The 27,156-nt window shown below is 43.3% G+C and overlaps 1 protein-coding gene across 3 annotated transcripts in view; it reads left to right on the forward strand.

The window, feature by feature from the left end:
- The window catches only part of SRGAP2 (SLIT-ROBO Rho GTPase activating protein 2), a 254,817-nt gene that overhangs the window by 209,335 nt on the left and 18,326 nt on the right, over nucleotides 1–27,156 (forward strand). For all 3 annotated transcript variants that reach the window (XM_012001018.1, XM_012001022.1, XM_012001028.1), the window contains exons 11-16: nucleotides 866–893; nucleotides 2,711–2,735; nucleotides 11,282–11,342; nucleotides 18,114–18,191; nucleotides 19,122–19,256; nucleotides 21,129–21,234. In XM_012001018.1, the coding sequence (XP_011856408.1) occupies nucleotides 866–893; nucleotides 2,711–2,735; nucleotides 11,282–11,342; nucleotides 18,114–18,191; nucleotides 19,122–19,256; nucleotides 21,129–21,234 (433 nt within the window). The remainder of the gene's footprint in view (nucleotides 1–865; nucleotides 894–2,710; nucleotides 2,736–11,281; nucleotides 11,343–18,113; nucleotides 18,192–19,121; nucleotides 19,257–21,128; nucleotides 21,235–27,156) is intronic.

The following is a 27,156-nucleotide window of genomic DNA, read 5'->3' on the forward strand; positions in this document are numbered from 1 at the left end:
CAAGCTTCATTAACTGTGGACCCAAAGAAAGCAATATGTATCACATCATTTCCCATGTAGACATGCACGTATATTTTTTTAAAACATGAGAATACTTCTCATGAACTTGAAGATTTTCAGTTTCATTTTTTTAAAAGCTAGCAATGACCCATTGAACTCCTAAGGCCCACTATTGGATTGAGAACCATGATTTACTAGTAGTATCAACATTGTATCTCCCATCTCCCTTGCCACCTCAGTCAAACCTAACAGGAGAATTTACTATGAATCTCAAGCTAGAATATCCATATCTTCTCTGTTCTGTCCTGCAAACAGCTCCTCTTGTTCTCCCAACCTCCAACTCTCTCTCTGTGTGTGTGTGTGTGTGTGTGTGTGTACGTACACTCAGGAGCAAGTAAACTTGGCCTTCCACCCCACCACACACACATCCAACATAAGAGAAGCTGAATTTCATCCCTGGGAGGGCTTCTAATAATTTATTCTATTAAGTATGATCTGTGTTGCTATTGTTCCACTACATCCATCCGTATGTTCCCATTGGGAAGCAGAGTTGGCTCTAAGGTTTAGGGAGACCGACCTGGACTGGGAATCAGCATCAGAAACAGTTCTTGCCCAGAAAGAGGGTCTTGGTGCTTTCTCTTCTTTCTCTCTGTCTCTCTGTCTGTCTGTCTCTCTGTCTCTCTCTCTCTCTCTCTCTCTCTGTCTCTCTCTCTCTCTCTCTCTCTCTCTCTCTCTCTCTTCTCTTTTGCTACACACTGTTATACTGTGGCTTCTAGGGGAGATAGGCATGGTAGTTACTAGGAGTGGGTCTCCCTCCCTCCCTTCTCCTTTAACATAATGCTTTTTGCCTTTGTCTTTCCAACAGGTCAGCGGACAGATTGCAGTCTAGCCAGGTGAGTGTGGCGTGGGACAGGCCTGGGAAGGGATAGAGGCCTGGCGGGTAGAGCAATCTTAGTCTGGGAGAGAGCCAAGGAGTTGAGTTGTAAAGGCATTGAATGACTTTACAGAGCAATGGCCTGGGGTGGGGTTTGTTTACTTCTCTTTGCCTTGCTGACCCCATCTGATCTCAGATAGAAATGGGGTTTTCAGGGACTTCAAGAAGGAGCTAAACAGAACTGAGTGAAAGGGGTTGTCATTTGCTGAAACTGTACCAGAGACCCCCAGACGCCACTGAATTGCAAGGAACATAAACATTCAACTCTAGAGGATTCTGGTAACCTAACCTTAGCTGCCAGACTTCAACATAGGGGCTCTGGAGAGTCTTTGACCCAGAGAAAGATCAGGAGATGGCATTTGATTTTTTTTTTTATGCCCAGAAAAGAAGGCAGCCCCTAAGTAGTAGTGACTGTTGCTGGATAATGAAATATTACATTGCATTGGCTTGCCAAAGAGCATTGGTAGAAATATTTGTCTGATGTACAAGTATGTACCCCTCCCAATCTTTCCCCACCTTCCCCTTCCTCCTCCACCCCAGCCAAATATTTTCCCTCAGTCACAGTGCTGCTATGAGAAAATTTGTGAGCTGTTGGAGAGCAAGGTATTCATTCATCCAACAGTTCTCAGATGCCTAGAAATGTGCTTATTTAACTAGAGAAGGGGCTTTAATGGGTTGGACTCCTTAGAGACCCTGGGTTAACCCATTATATCAACCACTTATATCTGCCAAAACACATAATAATCATGAGGCCATTTACAATTATAGGCTCATTATTTAGAGATAGCTTCATTTGACTTTCATTGTTTTGTCATTGTGAATTACAATAAAGATCCCATTAATAAACCGGTCTTGATGACTGGAGGGAACCAGGATAATGGGATTCTCTGGAACACATCTTTTTGGTGTTAAGAGTCTTTAAGTTCACCTGAGCTCCTGAGTCTGTGGAAAGCTCTGTAGGACTGAAAAGAGCTGAATTGAATTTCCTGGTGCTGAGTTATTTTGCTCTGAGACCTTGGGCCATGCTTTTCCCCTCTCTGAATTCTGGTTTCCTCTTCTATAAGACCAGAGCACTCCACTAGATTCAAGGAGCTCTAGTGGCCTGGTGGCAGGAACAGAGCAGTGACCAGCAACCAGGCTCTGGTCCCATCCTTCACTCAGAGCAGGACAGCCCTGCCTCCTTGGTTTGGGTGTTGTGCCTCTGAGTCAGATTCCCTTTGAGAAAAGGCTTCTGAGGCTAAACACAGATTGGAAAACATTGACTGAGAGGATCCTCAAGGTTCTTCCGAAACTAGATGTTCTGCACTCTAAATCCAGAAAAATTGTTCCCTGTAAAGATAGCAATCTTTAAAGATTTCCTAGAGAAACAAAACAAAACAAAAATTGTAGCATCCTTTGGTGTTTCCTAGTGTCTCCTAGCACACAAAAAAATCTTATTGTCTAACCCAAATATATTTTACTACAAATTGAACCAGTTCTCTCCTATTCTAATTTTGAGTAGTGCTAGATATTAAAAGCAGGGACGTCTGTGCTTTTGTCAAAAAAAGAGCTTTAGTAGGCTTTATTGTGGAAGTTATTTATCAAGTCTCTTAGCCATTTCTGGGACTGAACTGAGTGATGCCACATGTTTCATTAGCCACCACACAGATTGTTTTTAATTATTAAAAACTTTACTTCTGGGTTTAAGACTGGTTGTTTATCTCATTCGTCCCAATTTTCTCTTTTTCTTCCTTGTTGCTGGATTGGTCCACTCTGATTTGGCGGGATTGGTCACAGGCGCAGCTCAACTGTGAGGAAGCAGGTAAGGGCTCAACCAGGGCCAGGCTGGTCTGGCCTGAAAATATAGTCCATCCCACAGGCATTTATTGAACCCCACTGTGTGCAGGACTGACACCTCTGACTTCATGCCTGCATTTGGAATGTATCATTTAGTCATAGTATGTTTAATATTGTGGCAATATCATTGATTTAACTAGTTGGAGTGCCCATAGTCTTTTTGACTTGTTCCTCTCCTTTTCTAGTCATTTATCGTCTTGCATACTAGGGGTTTGGTTTGATTGGTGCAGACTGTTCCAGAACTGCCCATGGCGTCCTTTTCCAAGACCGCAAAAGAGGCTTGACACTTCCTGCGTATGTGCTAGCATATCAGTAACTCACAGCACCTAATTAGCTAGACCAGACAATCTCGCTTTAAGTTGGCCGATTTTGTTTGATTGTTTCTGGTGGCGTAGTCATTCTAGATGGATTCCTAAGACATGCTAACAATGCAAAGATTAAGTCTGGTCTGGGAATGATAGGCAAGAGCCATTCGACTCTGCAATTTGGTGCATGATCTTCAGTGTTGTATTAAAATCTGCCACTGGGCAGCCAACTCTCATTACCCATATTAGGAGGGATCTTAGAGAGCAGTGGCATGGATAATCCACATCAATGGATAATCTAAACAGCACTTGTGCTTGTTTAAAAAAAATTAATTGAAATATTTTTCGCAGTAGCAAAATTGACTCCTAATTATACTTTATGGCAAATACTGAAATGATTTTATGTCCCCTAAGCTCATACCAGCTATGCAGTAGACAGCAGGGAGGGCGGGTGGAGAGAGCTCAGAAATATCTTTGTGTCTGCTCAGGGGAAAGCTAATCCAGGCTTTAAAAAATCATTTTGGGTAATTCTCAGTGGCTCTAGCCACAAGGAGATAATCGAATAAAGAGGGCGCGTGGTTTCTATGGTGTTGGCAGCCCCGGCATTTCTTCAGCTCATCTGACTGCTCTGACGGGGTGGACCATTAAGCTGGGGAACTTGGATAATACAGGCCTCGCTTATCTTAGCTTTGCTGTCACTGTTTTTCCCTTCTCTACTTGGGATCTCATCTTAATAAGAATGCCATCAGATGCAATTACACATTTTTTTAATTATAAAAATTTAATTGCAACTCTCCTCTCTCTTTTTCCTCTATTTCTTTCTTCCTCCTCTTTCTTCCATAATTTCATTTAAAACTGGAGAGGAATGGAGTGACTCCTAGGGATAATTCAGTGCATTTAAAATTAATAGTGCATATCTTGCAGAGGGAGCAAGCCATTTTCTCTTTAAGAAAAGGAATGAACTTGAAGTTTGTTCTTTTCAGTTCCTGGTTTGAAACCAGGCATCTTGCTTATAGCTGGAGCATGTTTGCAAGGGATTTGCAACCTCCACTGTGGCTACAGGAGTGCCAGACACATCAGTTTGGCAGGTGATCTGTGCCCTTGATTGGGCTCACCGTTGGAGGGGAACAACACCCCTCTGGTTTGCATCCTGCTGCACCTAAGTAGTTGCAGGCAAAGTGTGTTTGCCTGGTGCTAGATTTGCATAGGAGTTACAGGATATACCAAAATCCCCAATCAAATAAAGATCTTATTTTCATTTGGCTGTCCCAGTTTCTAGCAGTTCAAATCTACTAGTGGATCAGCAAAAAGTTTTCCTAAGATGGTCAGAAAGGTAAAATAGATAGTAAGTTACTTGGAAGGTGAGTAATCTTGTATAAGTAACAAGGAAGTAATTATTTGTTTATGGCAAATCAGGCAAACAAGAGGAAGAAGCTAGTAGTTTTTGTTTTTGAGGGTCCCTAATGTGTTCCAGTCATTTTTGACCCTGTCAAAGACTAGGTTTAAACCATCCCAGACCTTTTTTAAAAAGGAGACAGTCCCACTGCTGCTTCCAGGCCTTCCCTGCTCCCTGTAAGCTCAGCATTATTTCTCTCCTGGCCATGACTTCATATCTTCTTTTTTGGCCTTTCTCCATTCCTCTAAATTGAGGCATTTCTCCAGGGCTCTGTCCTCTCACGATGTCTCTCTATATTCTTTCCTTTGTCACTCTTATTCCCTTAGATGAATCTTTCTCTTCTTCCCTAAGCATATTTTTGTTCTATAATGCTGTCCTTTTGAGTCTTTGGGTGTAACTCCTCAGTGATCGACTAGACATTTATGCTTGAAAGTTGTGATAGCACCTTCTACCTTCAGCATCAGTCTCACCCTCCCCCATCACATTGTGATTTGCGTAGCCCCTCCCCTCACTTCTCTGTTTGTGTTCAGGGGGACTCCATTCTTCACAGTCTCTGAGGCCTGAAATCTTATCTTTGATGCTTTTTTCCCTCATTACTCACATATAATCTGTTGTAAAGATTTGTATTTTCTCCCTTGGTAAAAATGAAAATTAACAAATGTAGTACAAATAAGTACCTAACAAAAACTCTAACCCTCTTACTCATGTGAAATTATGCCAGATAATACATATTCACAGATTTTCTGGCCATCTTTCTGATTTTTTTTTTTTTTTGAGACAGGATCTGGCTTTGTCACCCAGGCTGGAGTGCAGTGGCACAATCTTATCTCCCTGCAACCTCCACCTCCTGGGCTCAAGCAGTTCTCCCACCACAGCCTCCTAAGTAGCTAGGACTACAGGTGCACACCACCACGCCTGGCTAATTTATGTATTTTTTTTTTTAATAGAGACCGGGTTTCACCATGTTGCCCAGACTGATCTCAAATTCCTGAGCTCAAGTGATCCACCTGCCTCGGCCTCCCAAAGTGCTGGGATTATAGGCATGAGCCACTGTACCCGTCCCTTTCTGATTGTTTTCTCCTGCAAATCACTGGACCACTGCTTTTCTATGTTTTCCAACTTAGGCCCTACCTTTCTCCCTCTGCTTTTGGTTTAAAGTTCCCTTAATCTGATTAGATGAGAATTTGGCCTGATTCCTTAAAGGCCCCTTCTAACCCTAAGATTTCATGACCAAAAAAAAAAAGTGTATGAGGGAATTAAAGTGACAAGGGTTTCTAACATCGGAGGAGGGAAGAAGAGAAGGAGAAAGGAGGAGACAAATAGTGCATAAAAACGTAGAAACTGCTCAGTCAGGGCTCACACCTATAATCCCAGCATTCTGGGAGGCTGAGATGGGTGGATCACCTGAGGTCAGGAGTTCGAGACTGGCCTGGCCAACATGGTAAAACATTGTCTCTACTAAAAATACAAAAATTAGCCAGCCGTGGTGGTGGGCACCTGTAATCCCAGCTACTCGTGAGGCTGAGGCAGGAGAATCACTTGAACCTGGGAAGCGGAGGTTGCAGTGAGCCGAGATCGTGCCATTGCACTCCAACCTGGGTGACAAGAGTGAGACTCTGTCTCAAAATAAAATAAAATAAAATAAAATAAACTCAGTCAACTCTATACAAAGGCAATGGTGAAGTGCTGGTCATCGTGGCACCACAGGAGTGCACAGGCACGTCCCAGGGAAATTAATTTACTCATTGCTCAGAAACACTACAAGGAGAGAGGAGGATGGCGGGAGTGTTCAAAGCCTTTGTGACTTTGTCCATTTTGTGCTCCTACTGGACTCTTAGACTCCACTGGAGCAGTGGGGGCTAGAAGATGCTTGTGCAGTAGGACAGGTCATCTGTAGCCCACCCTTGTCTGCCACAGATTATCCATTGGGGACTGCATGTGAGTGCTGCTGGTAACCACAGACATGCAGGTTAATATTTTTCTTGCCTTGTTTCCTGCCAACCCTTCGTACTTACCTTTACCACTGATACTCCGTTTCCTGCATATGCCGGCCAAATTTTGTACTCACACAATTTGTTGAAGCCAGTAGCCTGTAAACTTTCCAGCTTTTCTCCCTCTAGGTCATATTTAACGTAGGACCAACAAAACTATGCAAACACTCATATCACTATCTTCATTATCTCTGCTGCTAGTATTTTAAAATAATTTTTATTAATACATAATTGTACATACTTATGAGGTACATGTAATATTTTGATACATGCATACAATTTATGATAACCAAATCAGGGTAATTGGGGTATCTATCACCTCACATATTTATCATTTTTTGGTGTGTGTGTGTTGGGAACATTCCAAATCTTCTGTCTATTTTGAAATATCCAATAAATTATTGTTACCTATTATCATCCTACTGTGCTATCAAACATTAGAACTTATTTATTCTCACTATTTTTATACCCATTAACCTCACTTTTTTTTTTTTTTTGAGACAGGATCTCGTTCTGTTGCCCAGGCTGGACTGTAGTGGTGCGATCTCAGCTCACTGCAACCTCTGCCTCCCCGATTCAAGCGATTCTCGTGCCTTGAAAATCCCAAGTAGCTGGGATTACAGGCATGCGCCACAACACCTGGCTAATTTTTGTATTTTTAGTAGAGACAGGGTTTCTCCATGTTGGTCTCGAACTCCTGACCTCAGGTGAACCGCCTGCCTCAGCCTCCCAAAGTGCTGGGATTACAGGCGTGAACCACTGTGCCCTGCCCAACCTCACTTCTTTTTTCTTTTTTTTTTTTTTTTTGTGATGGAGTTTCGCTCTTGTTGCCCAGGCTGGGGTACAATGGCACAATCTTGGCTCACTGCAACCTCCACCTCCCGGGTTTAAGCAATTCTCCTGCCTCAGCCTCCCAAGTAGCTGGGATTACAGGCACCTGCTGCCGTGCCCAGCTAATTTTTGTATTTTCAGTAGAGACAAGGTTTTACCATATTGGCCAGGCTGGTCTTGAACTCCTGACCTCAGGTGATCCGCCCGCCTCAGTCTCCGAAAGTGCTAGGATTACAGGCATGAGCCACCTCACCTGGCCCAACCTCACCTCTTAACCCCGCACTCCCCGCTACCCTTCCCAGTCTCTGGAAACCATCGTTCTACTCTCTGCCTTCATGCAATCAACTTTTTTAGCTCATGCATACAAGTGAGAATATGCAGTATTTATCTTTCTGTGCCTGACTTATTTTACTTAACACAATGTCCTCCAGTTCCATCTATGTTGCTGCAAGTGACAGAATTTTATTCTTTTTTATGACTGAATAATATTTCATTGTGTGTATATACCACATTTTACCCATTCATCCATTGATGGACACTTATGCTGCTTCCATATCTTGGCTATTGTGAATAATGCCACAATAAACGTGAGAGTACAGTTATACTGATACTTCAATATACTGATTTCTTTTCTTTTGGATATATAACCAGCAATGGGCCTGCTGGATCATATGGTAGATCTATTTTTAGTTTCTCAAGGAGCTTCCATACTGTTTTCCGTGGTGGCTGTACAAATTTATATTACTGCCAGCAGTGTACAAGCATTCCCTTTTCTCTGCATCCTTGCCAGCATTTGTTATTTTTTGGCTTTTTGATAATTGCCATTTTAATTGGGGCGAGATTATTTAAAAATTTGCATTTCTCATGATTAGTGACATTGAGCATTTTTTCACATACCTGTTGGCCATGTGTATGTCTTCTTTTGAGAATGCCTATTCAAACCATTTGCCCATTTTTAAATCAGATAGTTTGTTTTTTTGCTGTTGAGTTGTTTGAGTTCCTTATATATTCTGGTTATTAATCCCTTATCAGATGGATAGTTTGCAAATATTTTCTCCCATTCTTTAGGTTGTCTCTTCACTCTGTTAATCATTTCCTTTGCTATGGAAAAGCTTTGTAGCTTGAGATAATCCCATTTGTCTATTTTTGCTTTTGTTGCCTATGCTTTTGAGGTCTTACTCAAAAAATCTTTGCTCAGACCAGTATCCTTGAAGCATTGCCCTAGTGGGTTTTTTTAGTCATTTCATAGTTCAGGTCTTACATTTAAGTCTTTAATCCATTTTGATTTGTTTTTCTATATGGTGAGAGATAGGGCGCTAGTTTCATTCTTCTGCTGCTATTATGTATAAATGAGAAATGTAATAACAGAAGTCTGTAAACATAAAAAGACTTCCCCCAAATTGAGCTTTTTTTGGCATTTTTATAGTGGAACCCAGTTTCTTCCTTAGAATAAGGAAGAGAAGACAAGGATTCTTCCCCTGAGATCACGCTAGCCTAACTGGCCAGTCAGTGATGCTGACAAGAGGGCAGACGCTGGCTGCTATAGTTGGAAAGCTGGAGGAAACAGATGGGTTTAGGGGTCATGAAGATGAGCATTTGGGTCGCTGAGACCATCCTGACACCAGCTCCACCTTGGCATATACAGTACTCCCTTTGGCATCATCTCTGGTTCCCAGAAAGCTTGAGAGCTAGAGGCTAAGTCAGCTCTTCTCTCAGCCTGACTTCTTTGTGAGACCCAGCTGCTTGCCTAATAGTGGCCAAACCCTATGGCTACAGTAGCAAATTCAGAGCCAGGGGAGGGATCCACGCAAACCTGTCAAACAGGCAGAAGCTACACAGAGCCATCCCACTTGACAGTCCAGTCTCTGTCCTGAACATCTAAAGCCCTTTCTGGTGAAGTTCGAGCCCCTCTCCCTGATCTCTTTCTTCCTCACAGCTGAATTATTGTACATTCAGCTGCATTATAAAACCCTACTGGTTTAGGCCAGGTACCATGGTTCATACCTGTAATCCCAGCGCTTTGGGAGGCCAAGGCAGGAGGATTACTTGAGGCTAGGAGTTTGAGACCATCCTGGGCAACATAGCGAGACCCTCTGAAAAAATAAAAATGTGCTGGGTGTGGTGTGGGTACCTGTAGTTCCAGCTACTCAGGAGGCTGAGGCGGGAAGATCACTTGAGACTATTTGCTCAAGGTTACATTGAGCTATGATCACACCACTGCACTCCAGCCTAGGCTACAAAGGGAACCCCTGTCTCTAAAAATAATAAAATCATTTAAAATATAAAATAAAACCCTACTAGTTTTGAGTAATACTTGGTATGTACACCTGGAATGTTTGCTGAACTGCTAGGGTGCAGTATGGGTAGTGGTAAAGTGTTAGGTCTCCGAGGGAGATTGCCTGGGTTTGAATCCTGGTTTTGCCACTTGCCAGCTATGTGACCATAGCAGCTACTTAACCTCACTAAGCCTTCATTTCTTCATTTTTCTTTTCTTTTTCTTTTTTGAGACAGGGTCCCGCTCTATCACCCAGGCTGGAGTGCAGTGGCTTGATCTTGGCTCACTGCAACCTCTGTCCTCTGGGATCAAGCAGTCCTCCCACCTCAGCCTCCCAAGTAGCTGGGACCACAGGTGTGCAACACCACGCCAGGCTATTTTTAGTAGAGACAGAGTCTGTTGCCCAGGCTGGTCTCACACTCCTGATCTCAAGTGATCTACTGGCCTCGGCCTCCCAAAGTGCTGGGATTACAGATGTGAGCCACCGTACCTGGCCTCACTTTTTCATTTTAATGAGTATAATAATAATAATATGTACTCCATAGGATTGTTACCAGCACCAGTCCATCTAAAAGACTTAGTACATGGTCTCACACCTCTTTAAATTCCTCTATAAATGGTAGGCACTAATGTTCATGTGCTAATAGGAAATATTACTCTCCTTGCCTCCAGTCCCCTCCCCAGTCTGTAGAAGGCAAATTGAGGCCCAAAAAAGTTCAGTGACATGAGCCGGATTGTGAAGCAAAACAACAGAGCAAAGATTGACATCTGGGAGGCCTGCTTCCTTGCTTAGTACCTGTTAGTCCCCACTATTTAGAGGTAGTTTTTCTTTTCTTTCTTACCTTTATACCAAACAAACCTTCTTTCTGAAGCTCCCATTGGTTCATTCTGCTACCTTCAACTGAGAATAATTGAGCACCTCTTATGTGAGAGCATCATGGCCAACCCTGGACACCCAGGAATTGACATAGAATCTGCCCTTGTGAAGTTTGAGCTGTAGTGGTGACAAGTGCCAACAAATATTCACATCCACACATTGGAGTCACAGTCAGGGTTAAGGAGAACATGCCCCCAGCAGGAGCAGCTCAGGCAAAGCCACGAGGCAAAGGAGGACTTTGCAGAACAGAAACGTGGCCAGCATGACTGTAGCAGGAGCCAGGGGAAAGAACAAGCAGTGGAACTGGAGGCACAGGCAGGATTCCTGGCATGCAAGGCTGTGTAAGAGAGTAATGAGAGGTCTTTGAAAGAGTTTAAATAATGAAATGTGCACTTTTAAAGATTACCTAATCACTATGTGAAGGAAGAGAAATGCGGGTCAGAAGGTGGCAAGGATGGGAATTGAGGTATTGGTGGATTGAACTAGGTTGGTGGCAGTTGAGATAGAGAGAAGCAAATGGATTTGAGAGATATTTAGAAGGCAGACATGACAGAATGTATTGATTAATTAGGTGGTGGAGAAGGTGGTGAGAAACTGGTTTGGGATAAAAGATGATCAGTTTTATTTAGGACATGCTGACTTTAAGGCATCTGTGTAGCATTCTCTGTAGGTAGTTGTATTTTTGTGCTCTGGAACTTGGAGGACAGGCCAGGTGCTTCTTTGTAGACCGGCCACTGATCCACTAAGACAGTTCTGCACGATTTGGCCCATTTTCTCTGACCCTGGGCTATCCCTGTTTGAAGATTCTAATGTTGTGTTTCCCTTTGGCTTTTCAGGACTCCAGCCAGGCAATTCCTCTGGTGGTGGAAAGCTGTATCCGGTTTATCAGCAGACACGGTAAGCAGGATGACAGCCTTGTCCATATTTGTGCAAAGATTGGGAAGAACTTCCAGGAATTCTTTGTAGAGTAATAATAGAGATTGACTTCCCATCCTGACATTCTCAGAAAAGGAATAAGTTCTTATTTGTCCACATAACTTTCGCGACCTCAGAATAGCCACACCTGGACATTGAAAGAAAGGCACCATGTATTTTGACGCAAAATGCCTCAGCCACTTATCACACAGCATTTTTTTAGCTTGAGAGTAAGTTTGAAATTGCAGCTGTTATGTAAATACAGCTGCTATTACGTGGTAACAGTAGTTTCACCATTACTCACAGTCTTTGCAAGTGTGGGTATCTCCCACTGTACAGCCTGACCATTTTGTCACTTTCTGTACCAGACTAGTTTGAAAACATCTCCTTTCCCAATGTTGCAGTGATTCCTTATAATCAGTTTTTGTTCTGGTTTGGTCTTGCTGGATACAGCATGGCCAAGAGCTGAGTTAGTAGCTGGTCTTAAAGCTGTATCCAACTTTTGAGAATCTGCAGAGGCAGGCTGCTTCTCAACCTAGGTGAAATCATACTCTCTTCTACTTGGATGAAGCTGAATCTTATAAACACCATTCCCCACCAGCTACTGGTCTCATTGGACGGAATTTAGCGATGGAAATAATTGCCAGAGAATTGATTTCCCAAGGATTAGAGTGTTTAGAAAGGACAGAACTAGTGCTATGAAAATTTCTAGGAACTGGGCATCAGAAATTGTTTTTAGATGCTGTTCTTTCTGTGATAGGAAAAGGGGCAGAGTGACCTTTCTGGAGCTAAGGAGGTAGATAAAATATTGCTTGTCTAAATTCAGAGGCAGCTATTCTCTCTCCCTCTCCTTGCCTTTTTCTCTCCCTATAAACTGGGGCATTGCTCAGGTTCGTTTTTGGGATAGTAATTATTATAGCATGGTTACAATTGATCTCATTCTAATCAGCTATAATTTTTAAATCTTATCCCTATTCATTTAAAGTAACAGCATTGTATATCAGTATTGAACAGTCAACAAATTTATCAAGTCCCTGATCAATGCTGGGTACCATGCATTGCCATGCAGGAAAGCAGAAACAGGAATAATATACTGTTCCTGTCTTTAAGTGGTTTTATTTTGCAGTTGGGAGAAATAAGTAAGCAAGTGATAAGTTAAATAAAAAGAGATAAGCTGTGGTAATTCAGAATAGGAGTATAAGAAATTTCACAAGATAGTAATGATTAATAGTCAAACAGTTTGCAAAGATAAGTCCAAACTGAGTTCAGGGGAGGATGAATTATTTGTGCCTAAGAGACAATAGGAGAAAGAAAGTCTGAGCCACTGCTCATTCAGCATACATTCATTCATTCAACAAATACATATTGGTTGCTTATTATATCCCAACAAAAAGATCCTGCCTTCATGAACCTTACATTCCACTGACAGGTGGATAAGCAAATGACCAATTGATCAGCCAGTAAATACAATATGTCAGGTATTGGTGAATGTCTTGAAGATAAGTAAAGCAAGGTGAGGGGATGGAGAAGGAAGAGGGGACACTGTTTGAAGCTGGTTCAGAGAAAAGACTTCTGCTAAAGTGACATTAGGGCAGAGTTGTGAGGGAGTAAGCCTTGTGGATATCTGGGGAAGAGTATCTTGGGGAGCGGGAACAAGTGCAGAGAACCTTGCCACATGCAGGAAGCCAGCGTAACTGGAGCAGAGTGAGTGAAGAAGAAAGCAGCAGGAGATGAAGCTGGAAGCCAGACTCTTAGGGCTTAATGTGCTAGGATTGGATTTTATTCTGAGGGAGATGGGAAGCCACTGGAGAATTTTGAACAGGGAGTCATCTTTTTAAAGGATCCTTGGCTGCTCTCTGGAGATAAGATTGTAAGAAGGAGACAGGAAGCAACTGCAGTAGCCTGAGGAAGACATAATGGTGGCCTAGACCAGGGTGTTAGCCGTGGTATTTGCTGAAAAGTGGACAGGTTCCAGATATTATGGCGTGAATGTACCTGTTTCTACCCATTACAGGCACAGTGCATGAGGAGACAAAAATTTAGCACATTACTGTGGTGAGGCTCTGGGGAAACAGGCACATTTATATGTTGCTGATGGGAATGCAAACTGATACAACTCTTTTGGAAGGGAATTTGGCAGTATCTAACAAAACTTCATATGCACTTACGATCCAGCAGATTCTAGGAATTCTAGGAATTTACCGTGAAGTTACATCTCCAGCAATACAAAAATGCATGCGCACAAGGTTATTTGTGACAGCATTGTTTGTAATTGCAAAATACTAGAAAGAACCTAAATGCCCATACATAGAGGAGTGGTTGAAAAAATTATGGGACATTCATTCAGTGGAGTACTATACAAGAATGGGGAAGATTTACATGAACTGATATGGAGAGATTCCCAGGATATGTTGTTAAGTGAAAAAAACAAAATGTGAAAGAGTCTGTATCGTGTAGAATACCACAGATGCTCCTCGGCCTCTGATGGGGTTACATACAGATAAACCCATAAAAAGTTGAAAATGTACTCAATATACCTAGCCTAGGGAACATCAGAGCTTAGCCTAGCCTGCCTTAAGTATACTCAGAACACTTACATTGGCCTACAGTTGTGCAAAATCATCTGGCAACACTATATACTGTAGAGTACAGGTTGTTTACCTTGGTAATCACGTGGCTGACTGGGAGCTGTGGCTCTCTGTTGCTGCCCAGCATTATAAGAGAATATCATACTACATTTTGCTAGCCCAAGAGAAGATCAACATTGGAAGTATTTCTCCTGAATGCATATCATTTTTGTACCATCATAAAGTCAAGAAATTGTAAGTCAAACTATTATAAGTCAGGGACTATACATATAGATATTCTTTTGCATTTCATTACCTTTTATGTAAGAGAGAAGAAGATGTAAGAATATCCGTGTATCTTGTCATTTCTGCAAAAAGAAATGCAGGAAGGATGAATCTAGGAACTAATATTTAATTGGCTACCTATAGGGGATGGATAGAAAAGAGGTGAAAAGAATGGGGCAATGGGAAATGGTAAGGAGTGGCGTTTCTCTTACCTTAGTGTAGTTTTGACTTTTAGAACAACATTAGTGTTTCCTGTACTCAAAAGATAAATAAGCCGGGCGCAGTGGCTCACACCTGTAATCCAGGCACGTTGGGAGGCTGAGGTGGGCAGATCACTTGAGGCCAGGAGTTTAAGACCAGCCTGGCCAACATGGCGAAACCCTGTCTCTACTAAAAATACAAAAATATTAGCTGGGTGTGGTGTTGGGCACCTGTAATCCCATCTACTCGGGAGGCTGAGGCCCGAGAATCACTCAAACCCAGGAGGTGGAGGTTGTGATGAGATCACGCCACTGCTCTCCAGCCTGAGTGATAGGGTAAGACCCTGTCTCAAAAAAATAAATAAATAAATAAATAAAGGCAGTGTGTGGGTACAACCCAAAATGGAATGCAGACAGTAACATATAAACCTAACTGTATTACAAGTGAATAACATAACCACAATGAAGAGAATAAGGAAAAAAATAACCTAAGTAATTTGTCTTGACTATAATATAAATCTAAAGATAAAAAGATCTCTAAACAAATATTTTACAGTAATTAGTAGTTTTTTTATCACACAGATATGGATTAGCAATTCTAAAAGTATTTTATATATATTCTAGGATCAAGCAAATAAATATATTGTGGATTTTTAAAAAATTGAGCACATAGTAGCTGCTCAAAAAACATCTGTTCCACTAAATTGATTTTTCCCAAATAGGGACCTAAGCTATTCATGAACTCCCTAAAAAAACCACGGTAAAAATTTTTGTGTGTAGGCATTTAATGAGGATAGAGCTCACAACCTGTGTCAGTCTTGAAAGAGTCTGTGGCCCACTGAATGCTGGGAATTTTCACATCCTAACTATCCTCAAATCCCTTGGGAGGTAGACATTATAGTCCCCATTATATAGATGAGAAAGCTCAGTGGTGGGTGAGGGTGATTCAGGAAGGCTTAAAGGAAGAGAACGGATTTGAGGAACAATTGAAAGTGAATCATGATGGGGAAAAAAAAACATTTTCATGAGGAAGGGAGCAACGTAACGTGAACATGAGATGGCTGCTGTAGAAATCATTTCAGGAATTCTCCAGGAGAACAACTTTTGGCAGTGGTTGGATTCCATGCACAATGGAAGGTTTTGTGCCATTTCCAAATAACTTATCCAAGTCTGATGAGTTTTATACTTTCATGTTCGTGTGAACTGAGAAAAAATTTGAAAGATCATGGATGTGTCACTTTGGTTATGCAAGGATTCACCTGCAGTATAATAAAAAGCCAACTGGTTTTTCTCTTTACTTTCTGGAAACCAGCCACTTATTAATGTTTCTGCTTCCAGAATCTAGAGATTCTGTCTGTTGAGCAAGAACACATAGTAGTCCCTCCAAAACATAAGTTCTCAAGAGGAAACAGAGACCAGACCTAAAGAGAGCTCCGTGTGTTCCAGGCCTGTTGCCTGATTTCCAATGAGCTCTCCTCTCATTTCTTCTTGTCCTGGACCCCCAGGCCAAGGCTACTTTTCCTTGGTGTTCTAACCTACCAAAAAGTAACAAGATGATGACGCTGTTTCAGGAATTTGTGCAATGGCTTCACCAACTAGAACATAGTGAGTAGCCCGGTTTCCGAGATGACATTTGCTTATACCATGTTGTGACATGTGGCTGTTTCTCTCAAAGCACTTGTTGTTTACATACTATATTTAAACAACATTATCTGGCTTTTACATCGCATTTGTAACTAGTATTATAGTCCTGTTACACTGGTACTAATGAGGTTTTAACGTTGCCTGCCACTCTGTGAGGAATATTCTGGAGATTCCTTTACAGGAGCAGACAACTTAAGGCCTATTACAAGCCAGGTAACTACATTTCCTCTGCTTACTTCTTAATGTTGTTTCAGTTGGATTCAGAATCTGTCCTGGCCTATGTGGTTTACCTCCAGAGGTCTAGCTGATAGAATTCATCTGCTTTAGAGATAAAAGCAGATGCGGCACAAGAGGGTTTCTTAACTGAAGAAACCCTTTAACGGTGGGCAAAATGGAGCATTAGTCTATTTTGTTTTCCTAAAATAAAACTTGAGATTTCTCCAGCATGTCAAGGTTTTTGAAGGATTGTGCCATAACAGAGGGATTTTGACAAAATGCTTAAGATTGAGACCCAGGGATCCTGAGAAAAGCTGAGCGGTCCTGATGCAATCAGAGATGCTAGTCTAGTCCAACCCCTGGGGCTGGCACTGATGACACACTTGCTGGATTTCTCACCGGTTTTGCAGTTGTGTGTGTGGTGCTGTCTGTAAGTCATGTCCATGCTCAGACTGGCCAATGTGGTTCCCAACCTTTGCACTTGCACTCCGATAGGCTCCACAAGCCTGGTGTTGAAGACTGAGTATGATTGCAGCCACAAGGCCTGAGTTTGAGTCCTGGCCCTGGTTCTTACTTCCTGTATAACTTAAGGCTGGCTGTCACTCATCAGTCCCCTCATCCAGAGAATGAGATTGTTGCCAACCTTTACCTTGTTGTGACATTATTACTTGTGAGGACCAAGTAATTTGTTTGTGTGAAAGCATTGATTAGCAGCAGTTACTATGCCAGCATTTTTTTTTCATGATTTGTTTTTCTCCTCTAACAACACCAAGAAGTTCTTGTGCACATTATCGTAGTATAACATTCATGCATGTTTGTCTTTAGAGTAAAGCTGTAGTCAGGAACCAGTGCCTAGCACAATGTCTGGCAATACTATCCGTTGACTGATCACTTAATAGCAAGCTTGTTCAACCTGTGGCCCATGGGCTGCAGCACAAATTCGTAAACTTTCTTATAATATTACGGGATTTTGGGGGGATTTTTTTCTTTCTCATCAGCTATCGTTAGAGTATTTTCTCTGTGGCCCAAGACAGTTTTTCTTCCAATGTGGTCCAGGGAAGCCAAAAGATTGGACATTCCTGACTTATAGTTTCATGTCCACTCTTTTTCGTAAGTATTGAAAGCATTGCCTCATTGAACAATCAAACCATGTTAAAACAGCTAAAGCAATATTATAATCTCAGACCTTATGAAACTCCTGATGAGAACTAATGCCTTGACCCATTTCCCATTCTTTTTTTTTTTTTTTCTTTGAGATAGGGTCCACTCTGTCATGCAGGCTGGAGGGCAGTTGATCATAGCTCATTGTAGCCTCTAACTGCCAAGTTCAAGTGAACCTCCTACCTCAGCCTCTTGAGTAGCTGGGACTACAGGCATGCTACAAGTACTGTGCCTTGTCTCAAACATTTTTTAGAGACAGGGTCTCATTATGTTGCCCAGGTTAGTCTCAAACTCGCGGCCTCAAGCAGTCCTCCTGCCTCAGCTTCCTGAGTATATTTTTCTATTCTTGACCCTAGATGATTTTTAAAAAGTACCAATGGGTCACTTCCTTGCTTTACAGATGGGAACAGAGAGGCAAAGACAAGGAAAGGAATCTGCCTCATAGTCGCCCTGGAGTCAGAGGAGTCTCTAACTTGGTGCTTTCTAATGAAAACGAATGCCTCGAAATTATTCCAGTGACTTTTCCAACATCCTTGCACATGTTTTTCTCCTTTGGCCTAAAGAAGAGAGACAGCGTGCTTAAATAGACACTGGTTGGGGGAGATAGGTATTCAGCTAAGCTTGCCACTGTGCTTGTGAATTTGCTTTTTCTTCTTGATCACTTTTCTGTGTATCACCAGGACTACAGCATGAAGGAATTTTCCGGGTGTCAGGATCCCAGGTGGAAGTGAATGACATCAAAAATGCCTTTGAGAGAGGTAAGGAAACAGTCTTGAAGATAAAACCAAATATTTGCCAGCCCCCTGGGGTATTGGCTCCACCCTTTCTTCCCTAAGAGGTCCCCAGAGGTCAGGAAGCCAGCTTACCTGTCTCTTCAGAGGGTACCTGCTCTCTTGTACACATTCCCCTGTAGATATGCAGGGAAATACCAGGGCACATCCCAGTTTCCTTCTTCCTTCACAGCCCTACCCATCCTGCCTCTTTCATGCCGATGATCTGCCAAAACCCAAGAAGTTAACTATGATATCTGGGCGGTTTATGGCTTCATCTGGAACCCTTGGTGGCAGTTAATATCAAGGCTAATGCGCTTGTTCATTGTAGCCCATTTATTATTTTGTGGGCTATTAAGGTAATGGGCAAGCTTTGGCAATTTCCGTCACTGTAATGGATATATATAGTTTCAATTTGAGGTTGGCCCTATCATTAAATCTAATTACATCTGATATGAAATTTTCCATGGGGAGCTCTGGCATGATTGTTCTGTAAGTAGGTGTTCTTGGTTGCAGGCCAGGAGACGTGAGAGCCAGTCTCAGGAGCTGGCCTCCTTGGCCTCATTTTTCTCCCCTCAGGAGCTCAATCCCAGCCTAGTTTCATGATTCTTGTGAGAGACAGTTGCTGTGTCCCATCCTCAGCCTATAGGGACCATGTCCCTGAGCCAGGCTGGCACAAGAGAGTTTATATTGATGGACTCGTCTGCCGTGCTTTCGTCCTGGAGCCCCTGAAATGGAACAGTCTTTGCTTTATCTGTTCTCTGGTCTGTCCCACTCATGGCCACCATGCTGGGCAGAAAGCTGATGGATTGAGACCAGGACATACATGGTTCACCCCCTCCCCACCGCCTCTGTTCGTCCTGTGTGTTTTTGCCTCTCTCACTCTCTTTCCTTTTTGTGGGGGTTGCTTATCCTCAGGAGAGGACCCCCTGGCTGGGGACCAGAACGACCATGACATGGATTCCATAGCTGGTGTCCTGAAGCTTTACTTCCGGGGGCTGGAACACCCTCTCTTCCCCAAGGACATCTTTCATGACCTGATGGCCTGCGTCAGTAAGTACAATTCTGGCTTCAGATTGGCTTCTGGGGCACAGCACCGGTAGCAGGAGATAAAGTTTCCACAGGGTCTGTGTGTTCTCATAAGCTTTTCAATAAAGTTTTTCTTTTCCCCAGTGAAATTTCTCCTCATCCTCACTCCTTCATCCCCTGGTGGGAGGGGAGCGAGGAAAGACTTTTCAGTAAGAATCTAGGACCCTCAAGTCAGGACTCCTGGCTTTTTTTTTTTCTTCTGATTCATCTCTGGGCTTTATCTTCTTTTAGTAAAGTACCTTTACTTTCAGTTATGTATTTGAAGCTTATATATCAGTGCTTGTGCTTTTCATGGTACAAGGGGGAAAAGCATAAGCGTTGCAAATATTTCATGCTTGTTGCATTAAACAAGACGTGGCTTACCTGCTAAATGTATTAATATGTGTTCTAGGAACAAAAGCCCTCTGCACATTTAAAAGTAGTAATAGGATATTTTCCCAAAGAGAAAGATATATTCTCTGCTTTATCCTTTTAGGAGTTCTCTGCCTCTAACTCTAAAATTTGGGTCTTGAAAAGCTATTCCTAGCCATTTGGTTTAGCTTGTGGTACTGGAACACCCTCTCATTTGTTTGCCAGGGAAAACAATCAATGGAAACTTGGATTAATACAGGTCAGCCTGGAAGCAGGCCCTGTCTGAGTGATGGCTGCAGAGGCTGGAGGGAGTGGTGCCTTTGAATGGAGAAAAGATCCTTCTTCCTAGGTTGACCAGATCTTCGTACCTACTGAGTTTCCAGTTTCACTCAGTATCTGCCCTGAGTACTTGTCCCTCTCTGTTATCCTGAGAAATTTCCAGGGCATTTGGGAAGCTGGCTCTCTGGTTGGTTTGTTGACTTCTGTTTATGGGTGTCTAGTGGAAGTGAGTTATGTGGGTGATTAAGAATGTGATTCCCTTGGGTCATGTCTTTGTGTCTTTTTCCGACTGGGCCTAGGTGAAGTATCTTGAGCTGAACTGGGATTGCCAAGATAGTAAAGATAGTTCAAGATCCCTTGGCTGCCCAGTTCTTCCCTGGAGATACACTCTTCCTCCTAATCCAGTACTTCCCATCTCTTTTTCATATAAAGGCACCCATAGAAAATGGCAGTGTTTACATGGCACACTGTGGAAGTGAGAGGCTGCCTATGATGGAGGACCTGTAATTGACCTGTAATTAACCTCTCCACAGCACAAGAAAGCCTTTCAGGTCTCCTTCCCCATATCACTACAAACCCAGGGGCCTGCCACCTCTTGCCTCAGACCACTTTTTACTCATTCGTAATGCAGATAAGGGAGGGGGAAGATAAGCCACACTTGTCAGAGGATGAGATGGCACGTGTGGAGTGAGCAGGACAGGACTTGCACAGCCTGTCCCACCAAGATGTAGGCCCTCCGAGGCTTTGTGTTGAGCAGTTATAACAGGTTAGCGGCAGCTCTCTCTCTGTGGTTGTTTGAATAAGAGGGTGGTAGATGCTGTGGGGAACATTTCTAACCCCATTCTCTGTGCCCAAATCCAAATCCAAACTTGTTATTAATAACAAAATTACAACAACCCTAGTTCAGTTTAATTTTAATAATGTGTAATAATGAGTTTCGATTTGGATTTGGCATAGTTCCCCATGCCCAAGAAGTATACACCTTACATCCTGCAATGGTAAATGCCTAGAGCCCAGCAAGTGCCCTCTTCTAACAGCCCTACCCCAAGGAGCAACAGGGATGACTTCCTGTCACTGCACCAGTGCTGTGTGGGGGCTTGGTCTGATGCTGTCCGTGTTGCCCCTGCTGGTAGTAGGTACTTCTGATCATTACTCCCTGGGATCCCAGTCATAGTGGAGGATAACACATGGCTTTCTTCTTTTCAGCAATGGACAACCTGCAGGAGAGAGCTCTGCACATCCGGAAAGTCCTGCTGGTCCTGCCCAAAACCACTCTGATCATCATGAGATACCTCTTTGCCTTCCTCAATCAGTGAGTAACCTTCCCAGTGAACAGCTGGATCAGGCTTTGGCTTGGGCTACTAGAAGTTCCTCTATGGACCTATGCCTATTCACCCAACCCAACAAAATATTTATTGAGCACCTACTGTGTGCTAGCCACAGGGCTAGACTTATTTAATACATTGTTAAATAAAAGATGAAAGCCTTGATGTCATTTAGCTCCTGTTCCAGGGAAGGAAACAGGCAATAACAGATATATCAGGTGGAATAAGTGCTTAGAAGAAAAATAAAAAAGAGTAAAGAAACGGGGGAGAGTGCAGGGGTCTGAATGAAAGGAGGGAGAAGCACTATAGTTGAGGTGGACAGCAGAGACCTGTCTGAGAAGACAGTGTACAAGCAGCAACCCAGAGGAGGGGAAAGCGTGCCATGGGGCCATTTAAAACCCCAGAGTCATGGTAGTAGCAAGTTTGGATTTAGATTTGGGAAGCAATTAGAATTTTTTTTTTTTTGGAGACAAAGTCTCACTCCATCTCCAGACTGGAGTACAGTAGAGTGATCTTGGCTCGCTGCAACCTCCGCCTCTTGGGTTCAAGCGATTCTGCCTCAGCCTCCTGAGTAGCTGGGACCACAGGCGTGTGCCACCATGCCCAGCTAACTTTTGTATTTTTAGTAGACACGGGGTTTCACCATGTTGGCCAGGATGGTCTTGATCTCTTGACCTCGTGATCCACCCACCTCAGCCTCCCAAAGTGCTGGGATTACAGGCATGAGCCACTATGCCTGTCATGTTATTACCTGATTTGTGTATTTTATTTTTTTTTAACCTGCCAACTGCTTTGTGGAGAAGTTACTGGAAAGGGTCGTGAAGAGAAACAGGGAGACCCTATTCCAAGGTTACCGTCTGGTCTGGCCAGAGGTGTTAGTGGCTTAGTCTGGAGACTAGTGAGAACGGGTCAGGTTTGTGATACATTTTGAGCATAACATTAACAGGATTTGCCCATGGATTATACATAGAATATGAAGAGAGAAATCCTAAATTGTTGGCATGAGCGACAGGGACATAGGGAGGTTGTTTATGGAGTTGGAGAAGACAAGGTGTGGAGAAAGGGATCAAGACAATGTGTTGATGTGGTAATGGTCATTTGAGGCGCTTGTGAGATGTCCAAATGGAGATTTCGAACAATTGGACCTAGGAATCCAACCCTAAGGGAGAAACCAGGAGTGGAGCTGCCAGTGCGGGAGTTGCCCATGTACTGGTGGTATTTAGCTAATCACCCAGGGAACAGATGTGGCTACAACAAAGGTCTGAGGAGCAGAGGGACGGTGGGCATGGATGGGGCATTTCTTGTCCAAGCAGCATGTCCTTGTGTGGAGCAAGCTTTGGAGTCCCCACTTGACAGGAAAGGCACCAAGCAAGGACGTGATTCTTCCCCTCTGAGGCACCTCTGTCTTTTCACTTTGCTTTTGCTGCAGTTTGGCCCTCAACAGCCTAGACCAAAGGTTATACATGGGCACCGTGAGAGCCAGATAAAGCCAAAAATGTGTTCCCTTCAGGTGTCTATTGTGTCTTGAAAACAATGAAATCGTGCTTACATTTGGGGAAATTTCACTTTTTAAAGACACAGATTTCTAACTTCTTTTGAAAAATTATTAGATCTGGCGATACCGACCCTGCAGTCCCTGGTGGCAGCAATTCCCTGTGGAGTAAGGGCTGTGCCCCCTCGATGGGGCAGGCACTCCCCAATTCACCACAACCCCCAGCCCTCCCCGTTGCCCCCCAGTCCCAAGGCTGAATTCAGTTGCTATTTATCATCACTCTTGCTTTGTGGTTTTCATAGAGAACAAAAATGTTTCTCTGGATCCGTGAATCTATCAAAGTGGGGGAAACAAAAGGTAAACCAAGGGGCCAAGGTGTTCTCGCATATATTTCTTTGTGAAAATGAAGAGCCTTCCTACAAAGTTAGTCTCTGCTTAAAAGGAGTACAACTTCAGAGACCATTTCATAAGTGTCAGCTTGCTTCCAAGTTCGTGGTCAACCTGGCCTTCTAGGTATCTGGGTTAGTGGCCCCAGCTTGAGACCTTTTCTGGGGCACCCACACTATCAGGGCCCTTGCTGGCCCTGCAGAGCTACAGAGGGTCCTTGTTCCCCAGCATCTCTTCGACGTGGTTGTGTCTGCTCCATTCATCGGCCAGGCCCGAACTCAGCACCACTACTGCCTTTGGGTTGAACACCCCAGTGAGTCACACAGCGTGTTCATGTGCAGCCTGGAAACTCTGCTAATCACTTTCGAGTTAGTCCCTTCAAGGCTACCAGTCATTGTCTCCCCTCGGAGACCAATACCTGCCCTCAACATGAGCCTAGTCTGTTCCCCCAGAGCGAGGAGCATGAGCTAGGTGAGCAAATGGTGATGAGGGGAAAACAGGGAGGGCTGGGGGACTGTGTGTGAAAGTACAATGGGGAGAAACAATAGAATAAGCATCCATGCAGAGTTGCTGCTTTCAGAGATGGCAGTCACTATTGAAGACAGCATAGGAATTGCACCAATTCAAATTAATTCATTTTGTTTTGCTTTTATTGGGGTTTTTTCCTGATTGAAACGAGATCAATTTGCTCATCAAAGTGTTAACATTTAAAAAATGCAGCATTAATAATGAAAGTGTTTTCTAAAATAATAAATAGAATGCAGGACACAAATGATAAAGCAGACCACCTCCACAGGAAGACAACAGCCGACAGGTGTGCACTTCCGGACAGGGATAGCAATAGTTGGCAGGTAGCTCCCGATGCAGACTCTGCCTGATGACCCAGACCATCAGGACCCTTTTTCTTCATTGCTGTGAGTCCTGGATGTATGTGTACTTTATTTCTGGCTATGGTTTGTTCTTGGATTGGACACAACACTGTCAATCTCAAGGAACCAAAAAAACTAATATCTCAGTTTCTGTGGGTCTGGAATCCAAGTATAGCTTAGCAGGGGCCCTCTGGAGAGGTAATTGCATATCATAAAAGAGTTAAAAATCCAGAACAGTGCATGCTAAAAAGTAAGTTTCCCACACTAATCCTGGTGCCCCCAAAAAGCCTCTGTTCCTAACCACAATGCTGAACCTTTTTATGAAGCATAAAAGATGACTTCAAATCAATTAGGAGAATTCACTAATAATATGAACTGAAACTGTAGAAATACAGTAGAACTCTTTGAGGACATAACATGAGTGGATATAAGTCGACACCAAAAATTTTAAAGCAGGGAGTTGTTACTAATGTTATCCATTTTAGATATTTATTTTTGTTGTTGTTGTTTGTTTGTTTGTTTGTTTTTGAGATGGAGTTTTGCTCTTGTCCCCCAAGCTGGAGTGCAATGGCGCAATCTCTGCTCGTGGCAACCTCTGCCTCCCGGGTTCAAGCAATTCTCCTGCCTCAGTCTCCTGAGTAGCTGGGATTACGGGCACACACCACGAAGCCCGACTAATTTTTTTGTATTTTTAGTAGAGACAGGGTTTCTCCATGTTGGCCAAGCTGGTCTCAAACTCCTGACCTCAGATGATCCACCTGCCTCGGCCTCCCAAAGTGCTGGGATTACAGGCGTGAGCCTGTAATTACACCATGCCTGGCCTAGATATTTCTTTAAAAATAAAAATCCAGTTTTTTATACTCTTACACTAGACACAGCCTTCAGGGACTTCAAAGATTATTAACACCATGACATTTTACACAAAACTGTGTGCATTTATATGTGCACATATATGAATTTTTCTGGGGAGAGAATCCCTAGTTTTTGTCAAGTTATCGAAGGAACTTGTGTCCCCTAAATAGTTAGGAACCACTGCTTTAGGCCGGGCGCAGTAGCTCACACCTGTAATCCCAGCACATTGGGAGTTCAAGGTGGGTGGATCACCTGAGGTCAGGAGTTTGAGACCAGCCTGGCCAACATGGCGAAACCCTCTCTCTACTAAAAATACAAAAATTAGCCAGGCGCAGTGGCACACGCTGAGGCAGGAGAATCACTTGAACCCGGGAGTCGGAGGCTGCAGTGAGCCAAGATCGTGCCACCGCACTCCAGCCTAGTGACAGAGTGAGACTCTATCTCAAAAAAAAAAAAAAAAAAAAAAAACCCACTGCTTCAGCCCCTAAACTTAGAACCACTGTATATTGGGAAAGAAAAATGGATTTTAGTCTATATTTTGATGGGAGTAAGAAAATAGACCTAGATTCATGAGATCACAGTCCACGAAGATGTGTCTCCTCTTCAAGCTCCTGGTCATTGTAGCCACCTATGAATTGAACAGTCCTTACCTTAGCAGGCTTCCCAACATTTTTCATCTTTCACAGAGCTTTGACTCAGGACTCTCAGGACTAGAGTTTGTTTCCCTTTGACCACCAGGCTTCCCAGACACTACTGGTTTTCTTTTATGTTACCAAAACATTGTCAGATCACTCTAAAGGATCAAGGCCTTCCTCCTCTTTGTCCCTCCATGACACCAGGAACTGGCCAGGCTTGGATTAGCTACAGCTTAAGACTGTGGCACCTCACGCCTCAGTTGTGCGCACTGAGGTTACCAAGGTAATTATTGCTCCTGTCTCTCCCCAGTTTTAATTTGACTAGGAAATAGACTTAGAAACTTCCCCCAGTCTTTTCTAAATCTCTGCTCTCTTTGAATTCAGGATCCAGGGAAGGATTATACACTTTTAAGAACTCCTGTGAAGCAGTCCAATGAAATTTGTAACCTCCCCCATTGCTGGCCTCTCCTGCATTTGATTCTAGGCCCTAGAAACAGTGATTCCCAACTTTCTTCCCATCACGTCCATAATACCACTTTTCAAGTCCTTCAGTGATTCACAAATGGACAGGGGCTACATCTCCAGGAGGGGAGAGAACCATTGAGTCAGAGGAAATGGACTTTGTAATGTGAGACTGGATGAGGGGTACACTACAGAAACAAACTCTGCAATCAGTTCTGAAGAACAGCTACTCAGATGGAGACAGCTGAGTCTCAGGCCTCTAGTTTCCCAACAGAGGACCTTTGGTTCCTTCTCAGAATCAAATCCTGCCTATGCCCATACGGGAGACTCCTCAGCAGAGCTCACAACTCTGCAGACTGTGTTGGGGAGGCATCCAGAGCTGGCCCAGCTCTCAATGCCTGGATGGTCAAGACCCAATGGGACTCATCAGGTGCAATGGCTCATTGAAGACCTTGGGTCCTTGGCCAAGGTTGGAGGTGTGGCTGGAACAGCTGCTGGCTGAGAAGGGGAGAGTTCCCAGAATAAATAAATACCCGAGAATGAAGTCAGCCTGCATCCAGAGGAAGCCCAAGCAGAAGCCAAATGGCATGCTGACCTTTTCCTGAATAAATCCTGAATGTCATAATATAGAAGGAGATTATGAACATGAAAAACAGTTGCATTCGCTGTTCTAGGAAGAAATTCACTGGCTTGGTGGAATACAACAGCTAATCAGTTGGCTATTTTTTAGTAAGTCTAGAGGCTAGAAGGGAATATCCCTAATAATTTGATTATTTTGTTATGCAAGAAGGTACACAATGCACAGTGCCTGTGCCTCTGACCATATCTTTAGCAGGGCAGCCTGAGGGTCCCTATCTGCCCTGGCAGCTTAGTGTGTTGGTGTGTAGGAGCCATATTCAGCTCTGCAGAGTGACATGTTCTCAAGGTCATGTGGCTTTTTGTAGATAAGATCTGAAGATAGGGATGAGGATGGGGTGGTAAGTAGAATTTGAAATGGGAGCTGGAAAGAGAGAATGGGTCAGAGCTGCAAACTAGCTACCTCTAGTTTGCTTTTCCTGAACTCCTGAATGACGATTCTGGTGGTTACTCTTCTCCCCAGCTTACTTTCTGGAAAGCCTCTGACACCCAGAAAGGCAGGTGGCAATTTGTGGACCTTCTGCTTTTGCTCTTGGCAGCGCCTCCTGTGATTGTGTTTTCTGGGCATTCATGCGA

This window comes from Mandrillus leucophaeus, unplaced genomic scaffold, assembly GCF_000951045.1.
Source record: "Mandrillus leucophaeus isolate KB7577 unplaced genomic scaffold, Mleu.le_1.0 Scaffold1174, whole genome shotgun sequence".
Lineage (NCBI taxonomy): Eukaryota > Metazoa > Chordata > Mammalia > Primates > Cercopithecidae > Mandrillus > Mandrillus leucophaeus.